The 9,867-nt window shown below is 42.1% G+C and overlaps 1 protein-coding gene across 1 annotated transcript in view; it reads right to left on the bottom strand.

Annotated features, from left to right (window-relative positions):
- Positions 1 to 7,104: 7,104 nt before the first annotated feature.
- The window catches only part of ift27 (intraflagellar transport 27 homolog (Chlamydomonas)), an 18,966-nt gene continuing 16,203 nt past the window's right edge, over positions 7,105 to 9,867 (bottom strand). The window contains exons 5-7 of the mRNA XM_055157955.1: positions 8,064 to 8,181; positions 7,723 to 7,832; positions 7,105 to 7,206 (exon numbers count right to left, since the gene is read on the bottom strand). Of these exons, the coding sequence (XP_055013930.1) occupies positions 7,105 to 7,206; positions 7,723 to 7,832; positions 8,064 to 8,181 (330 nt within the window). The remainder of the gene's footprint in view (positions 7,207 to 7,722; positions 7,833 to 8,063; positions 8,182 to 9,867) is intronic.

The raw sequence follows: 9,867 nt of genomic DNA, 5'->3' as shown, positions 1-9,867 counted from the left end.
TTGGCTGTGGCTTTGTTGTTATCACACTTTTGTGTTTTGTGCATGTTTTATTCTGAACTCTTAAGGATATGGCATTAGACGTTTCCATTCTTTCTGAGTGTGGGCTTGCCTCTCCGTAGTTCTTACCAGTAATTTGGTGACAGCTGCTTGTCTTCAAGGAGATGTTATTGCCTTGCCCAAATGTTCCACAGGATGACATTACACATCTGCATTCTTGCCCCTCCGTAGAGCCTGTACCTCAACTTAGTGGTCTAAGCTGCTTGTCTCCATGGCGATGTTGTTGCATTAGGAAATACAGTTTGGAGATGGTCTGAAAACATTTAAAGTGCCTGTGACAGATTAGGCTAATTTTACTAAAACACACACACACACACACACACACACACACACACGGGAATTATGATATACAATTTCACTAAAACGTTACACATTTTTACCCAGTTTACAGAAAATTCAGTTTAATAAAAAAATATGTTTATCCATCCAGCCATTTTCTTCTACTTATCCAGGGTCAGGTCGCGGGGGCATCAGTCTGAGCAGGGACTCCCAGACTTTCTTCAACTAGGACACTTCCTCCAGCTCCTCCAGGGGGACCCCGAGGTGTTCCCAGGCCAGCCCAGAGACACAGTCCCTCCAGCGTGTCCTGGGTCTTCCCCGGGGCCTCTTCCTGGTAGGATGTGCCCCAAGGAGACATCCGGAACCCCTCAGCTGCTCCTCTTCACATGTGACTGAGCTCCTCACCTTATCTCTACAGGAGTGCCCAGCCACCCCGCGAAGGAAACTCATTGTACTGACAACTCATTTATTTAGTTCAATGAAGGTTTAAAGTGTCAACAAAAGTCCTTCCTTGTGCCTAATCTCTTTTGGAGTGTTCCGTGTTGATGGCATAGGGAAATAGGTCAGAGGGGTTTGGTTTTAAAATCAGTGCTACTTCCTTTAGTTTTCTACTTTTTTTTTTTTTTTTACAAACTGTCAGTCAGCTGATGTAAAACTATGTGAAATATTTAGCACAAGTACTATCCACCACATTCAATCAGAATCTGGAGCTGCCACACTCTGGGCGCATGTGTGTTTGTGTGTGTGTGTGCGTGTGTGTGTGTGCATGTGCGTGTGTGTGTGTGCGAGAGCAGTTGAAGAGCCCATATGACACTATTTTCTGATCTATAGTATAATGTAGTTTCCTTGTCAGTGTCAGAGTTGTGTTTTGTTTTGTTTACATGTTTAACACACAAACCCTGCACATTTATGCTGAAGTGCTCCACTGTATTTTTTAACTCTGTCATTTCAGCCCTGAAATTTCCAACTACTACTTTTGAACTAAAGGTAAAAGGCACTGTTCACTTGAAGACTACAGTTTCACAAGGTGGAACAGAGCATTTTGAGCTTTGGAGATGTACAGACTAAAAGAGTTACTCAGACATGTGTGAATGAAACAAAACACAAGTCCAGGTCAGGTTTTGAAGAGGTAACATCTGCAGTTTGCTCAGTATAGAATCCACTGTAATAACACAAACAAAAATGAGCAGATGATGTTGGTTTCTTCAGCAGGTCCAGACTATGACCCAGGAACCAAATGTGGCTCTCAGTCCAGTTTTTCTTGGCCCTCAGGATTGCAGGTGAATTTGCCCACATGTCACTATGTCATTATATGTCATGTGGCACTAGGACTTGGTGGACTAAAGACATGTCTCTCTGATCGATCAGTTGCCTATAAAAGGGGTCATGGCAAAAGCTCATAAAACTATGACGTATCTCTATGTGTCTGACGTGCACTCAGAACACTACACCTGCAGGGGGAGCTCATGCACATACAACTATTTATGCAGGAAAAAAAGTTTATGGGTTTAATCTACCGTTTTACAGATAAATATCCTAAAAATAACAAATCAAATACCAAAAACTCGCTCAGTCGCTCATGCAAAGTTTTCACAGCAGTGCAACAGGCTTTCTGTACCAAAATAAGACGTTCCAGAGGGAATGTCCCCAGAGGCTTTCCTGTTGTGTCCAGAGCTCACCTGCGCCCCCTGGAGGCTGCTGTGATGTTGCAGGATGCAGAGGGCACAGAGAAGGAGACACTTTTGTCCTGAGTGTTCTCCTCATACTGCTCTGACGCTGGATCTGATGATTGCACCTGCTGAGCTGCACTGAGACTTTTGTTTGAGTTTTCTATTATTGTATTTTACTGCTTAAACTGTCCCTAGAGGAAGAATAAAGTGATTGATAGATAAACAGAATGATTAGTCAACTACGATTCCATTAACTGATTATTCAGCTGAACGATTAAGAGACTGCAGCTGTGTTAAGTGGAACTGAGCAGAAGTATGTTTTTGTAAATCCGGATAAAGCCCATAGCTAATATTAAAGATCTTATTGAGGATCTAAGCATAAAGTTTGGTGGCTCAGTCTAACCTGTTATAAATGTTCTAAGGATGGTGATATATCAGTTGCAGTGTTGGTATTGGCCAATATCGATACAGATTCTTTGAAATCTATGCTTGATGCCAATATTTTTTTGTGCTGCTCCAGTCTGTGCCCTTTTTAAACAGACTTCAAATGGAAGTCAAAATGTGACATGTGACACAAACATATACCACATGATTTCATAGTCCAGATAAATACATTTTGTTATTATTTTAACAAAAGTGGAAGTAAATAGCACAGATTAATTTAAGATACATTTGTGAGCCTCGATTTGAAATGATAAATACTGGTTATAGGCCACAGCAAATATCATGTATCAATATCAGCTCCAAAAAATCCACATCAGCCCTAAATATTCAACACATCTCTGAATTATCCACCAGCCTATGGCCCTCTGTTGGCCTTCTGCTTCATCTTTGTTTTAATGAAAAAATGTGAGTTTTGTTCTAGATGACGCATTCAAGATATGTGCGATACTTGAACCCCAAAGACATTTACAGCTGTTTGAATGTTAGCATCGTAAATATCTAAAAATACATTCTATTTTTATTATTACCTCATATGAATTAAGAGGTAATAAAATGGTCTGCTGCATTGTACAGTCCCTGACAAAAGTCTTGTCGCTTATCCATTTTGTAGAAACAAAAGCTTATAACCTGACTTTAAATTAATCGATTGGTTTTAGAAATGTCTCATATGAAGCTAAAACCCTCCCAAATTATGCTCAATAAACAAAAATAAATTTGCTTCACTGAAGAAAGATTGATCATTTAATGAACACAGAAAGGTCAGATTTTGGCAAGACAAAAGTTTTGTCGCCTACAGAAAATTGAACAAATAATTTACTTCAAATACAAAAATATGTTGCATAACATCAGTGAATTAAGTAGTGGTGCTGTGAGATCCATATTTAATATCTTGTATGACTCCATGAGCTTGAAGGACGCATCCATGCGGTTCAACAATGATTCATACAATTTGTTGATGAAGTCATCAGGAATAGCAAAGAAAGCGTCTTACATGCCTCCCAGAGTTCATCAAGATTCTTTGGTTTTGCCTTCCATGCTTCCTCTTTCATTCTACACCAGACATGCTCAATGATGTTCATGTCTGGTGACTGGGCTGGCCAGTCCTGGAGCACCTTGATCTTCTTCACCTTGAGAAACTTTGATGTAGAGATAGAAGTATGCGATGGAGCACCATCCTGCTGCAAAATTTGACCCTTTTATGGTTGGGAATGTAAGAGGAGCTAATACTTCTTGATATTTTAGGATATTGATATTTACCTTCCACCCTGCAAATGTCTCGCACAGCCCCATACTGGATGTAACCCCAGACCAGGATTTTTCCTCCACCAAACTTAACTGTTTTCTGGGTGAATCTTGGATCCATGTGGGTTCCAGTAGGTCTCCTGCAATATTTGCGGCGGCTGTGATGTAATTCAACCGAGGATTCATCTGAGAAATCCACCTTCTGCCACTTTTCCAGTGTCCATCCTTTTAACAGGCTGTGGGCCTTGGCAAATGCCACACGGTTTTTTAATTGCCTTTTGTTTAGTGCTGGTTTCTGTGCACTGATTCGACCATGGAGGCCATTTCGAGACAGAATTCTACAAACTGTTCAGGTTGACACAGGGACTTGAGGTGACCAGGTGTAGTGGAGTCTGCTGCAGTGGAAAAGGGGCCTTGGATTTTCGAATCAACAAACAGTCCTCCTGAGCAGTTGTCTTGTGGGGTCTGCTGGACCTGGGCTTGTCAAAAACATCTCCAGTCATTTCAGATCTTTTTCTTATTCTTTGTACTTGACGCTGAGACACATTGAAGGTGTCACCACCTCAGCAGTGGATCTGGTCTTCAGCCTCTTGATAATTAACGCTTTGGTCTCAGGGTGGATCTTAGGCATGTTGTCAGGGGTCAAGTTTCAGTTGATGTGAAGGTCTGGTGTGCTGGGGTTCTTTTTATACACACCCACTAATTGATTGATCAGTAACTGATCACAGGTGAGGCTGTAATCTAGGATTGGGTGCATCATATGACAAGGCCACAAGACTTTTGTCTTGGCAAAATCTGACCTTTCTGTGTTCATTAAATGATCAATCTTTCTTCAGTGAAGCAAATTTATTTTAGTATATTGAGCATAATTTGGGAGGGTTTTAGCTTTCATATGAGACATTTCTAAAACCAATCGATTAATTTAAAGTCAGGTTATAAGCTTTGTTTCTACAAAATGGATAAGTGACAAGACTTTTGTCAGGGACTGTACTTCATTTTGATTGCTTAAATCCACCCATCACTTGGAGCCTGACAGAGGCTGACTAACAGGAGGAGTGGGCAAAGAAACTGTTGTGTGATGATGCCATAGAACCATCGCTCCAGACTGTCACAGATTGTATATTTATATGATAATACTCTAAACTGAGCTTTTAACCATGTTATAGCATTGTCCCCTCATCAAAAACATATCTGGAGTGGTATTTTGCTCTATTCTTGTTTGTTTGATGAACTGATTTAGTCTGCTCTTTCTAAACCTCATAAGAACCCCAGCTTCGTGATGTTAAAAAGTAAAATGAAAAGTCTCCTGTGCTGTTTTTAACTCCACAAATCAACATTTTTATGTTCTCAAATGGTGTTAATTGCAACTGCATGTTTGTGTTAATATTTGGGAAAAAGTAGCTAAAATTGTATTTGTTTGGTGTTTAATGTAGTTAATATGATGAAGTGAGATTCAGGAGCAGGAGCACGCCTCAGCTGCCCTCTCCTCTCACCAGAGAAACACAACTCACCTCGACCACACCTCCCAGAAGTCTATATGTAGCAGCCTTTCCCATCATCCCAGTTTGTCTTGGTGAACTCCACCCCACCCTCCTATCCCCTATTTTTCGTCTTTCAGTCATAAGACCCCTATGAGGAGGGTCCCGTCCCGTCTGGGCCAACTGAAGTTTGAGATGGAGCCCCCACCTATAGTCTCAACCAGCCATCTCTGCCCCGCCTCGTACATTATCAGTAAACTTCTTCACACTATGTCGTTGTTGGTGTGGTCCGAGCTAGTGAATTGAATAGTATAGATGATTTAAATATGTTATGTCTTATGTCTTAGCAGTTAAAATACCCACTCTTTGAGTTCTAAAACAGAAAATGCAGTGGCAAAGGTTCTAAAGAGCATGTTTTTGTTCTTTAAAAAAAAAGACTGCCATCTCTTGGTTACATCATTGCTTATTTATTTTATATATACATACACTACCAGGCAAAAGTTTAGACTCACCCCTACTTTTTCTGTGTTTGGTTCATATTGACAACATTATGAACAAAATTTTATTTTTAATCACTGTAAAACTATAGATAACAACACTGAAAACAAAACTGAAGTGTCTGACAAAATAATATTGTTAATGAATCGTCTAAATCTGCGACTCATCAAAATAGCCTCCTTTAGCTTTAATAACTGCTTGACAAATTCGAGGCATTCGGTCAATCAGGGACATGAGATAGTCACTTGAAATTTACTTAAATTTAGTTACTTTGTGCAGATCACCAGTCTGACCCCCTGCAAAACAGCCCCAGACCATGACGCTACCTCCACCATGCTTTACTGTGGGGACAACACATGCAGGATTCAAACGCTCTCCAACCCTACGTCGAACAAACTTGCGCCGCTTTGATCCAAAAATTTCGAACTTTGATTCGTCTGTAAACAGAACTGTTTTCCATTCTTCTACAGTCCAATCCTTATGTTCTCTTGCCCACTGAAGTCTCTTTTTTATGTTCTGCTTTCTTAGGAGTGGTTTTCTGGCTGCTACCCTGCCGTTCAGACCAGATTCTCGCAGTCTACGCCGCACAGTATCCACTGACACATTATTGCTCCTAGTAGAGTTTAGCTGAGCTCTTATCTCTGGGGCTGTCTTTTGTCTATTTCGAAGGCTGGTAACTCTGATGAACTTATCTTCAGCTTTAGATGTGACTCTGCTTCTACCAGAACGAAATCGGTCTTCATGTGAACCTGTTTCTTCATATCTCTTTAATGTTTTTGCAACTCCACTTTGTGAGGCTTTAACTTTCTGGGCAATTTGTCTTGTAGAATAGCCTTCTTTTTTCAAAACCTGAATTTCAATCCTTTTTTCTTTACTTATCTGAGGTTTTCTGGCCATTTTCATACTACTTCAGATTCAGATAATTTTCAAATTAGCTAAACATATGCTTCTTTCTAGAAATTATCAGTCTTTCATATAAACTCAAAAAAGCCACACACAAATATTTGTGAGACATGAAACCCTTTAGAAAGATATTTTGAGTGTTTTAACCAAACAAAAGATAGGGTAATGTTGCTAGCTAAACTTTCCAGAAATGCGTTCATGCATAAATGCTTAGAAATATCCCTACCTGAACATTATACTTGCTTAAATTGTGTTATTAGTATACTTATGAATGTTCTAGCAATAAATGTACATGTAAATAACTAAAGTTAACTCTTAATTGGGCTGTTCTGACACAAATACAGGAAAATTAGGAGCGAGTCCAAACTTTTGCTTGGTAGTATATATATATATATATATATATATATATATATATATATATATATATATATATATATATATAGCACAGAACTTTGAATGCAAAAATAAATATGAAATAACTTTAGCAGAATAGTAACAAGCTCTGCGAGGAGAGACAAGTAGAGAGGGAGTGTCTAGCTGACCAAGCTGTGTGTCCTTTCACAGCTCTGCTCATACAGGGACAGGCAGGTCTGGGCCAGTCGGAGCAGAGGAGCCGTAGAGGTGTCCAGCTCCTTCTACAACACACACACAACACATCCCTCAGTCGTCCAGGTAGGATCCATGGCAAAAGAAAAAGATCTGTTCCTTCAACTGGACACAAGTTCTAGCGAAACTGTAAACAAGTGTGTGTGTTAGTTTCAGAGTAGTTTCAGTGTAGTTAGCTCCTTCCTTCAGGCAGATATAAGGCACCAGCGTCTGACCAGGACTGAAGAAGCAGCTTGGATGAGTTGTCAAACGTCTTCAGTCAAAAACTTTGTCCAATTCAGATCATTTTTCTTTTGCTATTTAATTCAAATTTTGAATCAGATGTTGTGGCCCTACTGTTATACTTTAACTAACTTTTACTTGAGAAGTACTTTTTTACTCGAGTAATTTCTTGGACCCCTGCTTTGTACTAACATTAATATTGAGTAATGTTATTGTTATGTAAGCTTTGCATTTGTAGACTGTCAATCAGCACAGTTAGTGGAAGTGGTACAATCACTACTTGTTGGCGCTCTGTCTTTTTTTTTCGTAATTCTTTGACTCACAGCAGAGGTCTCGTAGTAGTCCAGGCTGTGTGCCTGAGCCCAGGCCTGAGCCTCCTGTGTCTGCACAGCCCTCCGCTCCTCCAGGTCACACTTATTCCCCAGCAGAACACCTACCAGACAGAGCAGTGCATACGGTTACACTGAGAGGAAGAGACACACCACTCAAGTCTACTGTGTCCCACCAACACTGACGATAAAGAGGAGCGCATGCTTAGCCACAGCTCTGCAGTACCACATTGCTTTGGTTTAGTGCAGGTCATCCTAGTTCGGTCCTGGTTTAGTCCTGGTTTAGTCTCGGTTTAGTCCCGGTTTAGTCCCGGTTTAGTCCTGGACATACTCACCTGACACAGTGCTTCCCAAACAGTGGTCCTGGACCCTCTGGAGCCAGCGAGTGCAGCTGTGGAAGGACTGTTCACTGCTCAGATCAAACACCAGACACAGGAGCCACGCCTCTCCCCACTGACAAGAGACACACACAACCAAACTGAGACACACTCACAACCACACTGAGAGAGACACACAACCACACTGAGAGAGACACACAACCACACTGAGAGACACAACCACACTGAGAGAGACAACCACACTGAGAGAGACACAACCACACTGAAAGACACAACCAAACTGAGAGACAGAGAGACACCACACACACAACACACTGAGAGAGACACACAACCACACTGAGAGACACAACCACATGAGAGACACACCAACTGAGAGACACACTGAGAGACACAACCACACTGAGAGACAGACACACAACCACACTGAGAGACACAACCACACTGAGAGAGAGAGACACACCACATGAGAGAGACACAACCACACTGAGAGACACAACCACACTGAGAGACACAACCAACTGAGAGACACACAACCCTGAGAGACACAACAACCACACTGAGAGACACACAACCACACAGAGACACACAACCACACTGAGAGACACAACCACACACACACAACCACACTGAGAGAGAGACACACAACCACACTGAGAGAGAGAACACAACCACACTGAGAGACACAACCACACGAGAGACACACAACCACACTGAGAGAGACACACAACCACACTGAGAGAGACACACAACCACACTGAGAGACACACAACCACACTGAGAGACACAACAACACACACACAACCACACTGAGAGAGAGAGACACAACAACCACATGAGAGACACAACCACACTGAGAGACACACACCACACTGAGAGAGACACAACCACACTGAGAGACACAACCACACTGAGAGACACACATGAGAGACACACAACCACCTGAGAGACACACAACCACACTGAGAGAGACACACACACTGAGAGAGACACACAACACACTGAGAGACACAACCAACCACACTGAGAGACACACAACCCACTGAGAGAGAGACACAACCAACCACACAACCTGAGAGACACAACTGAGAGACACACAAGAGAGAGACACACACCACACTGAGAGACACACAAGAGAGACACACAACACACACTGAGAGAGACACACAACCACACTGAGAGACACACAACCACACTGAGAGACACACAACCACACTGAGAGACACACACACACACACACACTGAGAGAGAGAGAGAGACACAACCACACTGAGAGACACACAACCACACTGAGAGACACACAACCACACTGAGAGAGAGACACAACCACACACTGAGAGAGACACAACCACACTGAGAGAGAGAGAGAGACACACAACACACTGAGAGACACACAATGAGAGAGAGACACACACCAAGAGAGACACACAACACACACTGAGAGACACAACCACACTGAGAGACACAACACTGAGAGACACAACCACACCACACTGAGAGACACAACCACACTGAGAGACACACTGAGAGACACAAAGACACACACACAACTGAGAGACACACAACCACACTGAGAGAGACACACAACCACACTGAGAGAGACACACACACCACACACACTGAGAGAGAGAGAGACACACACACACACACTGAGAGAGACACAACCACACTGAGAGAGAGAGACACAACCACACTGAGAGACACACAAGAGACACACACACTGAGAGAGACACAACCACACTGAGAGACACAACCACACTGAGCACACACACTGAGAGACACTGAGAGAGACACACAACCACAC

The sequence above is a fragment of the Boleophthalmus pectinirostris genome, unplaced genomic scaffold, assembly GCF_026225935.1.
Source record: "Boleophthalmus pectinirostris isolate CB_2022bp ecotype Guang Dong unplaced genomic scaffold, ASM2622593v1 HiC_scaffold_22, whole genome shotgun sequence".
NCBI lineage: Eukaryota > Metazoa > Chordata > Actinopteri > Gobiiformes > Gobiidae > Boleophthalmus > Boleophthalmus pectinirostris.
This window is presented reverse-complemented; position numbering and strand designations above follow the sequence as displayed.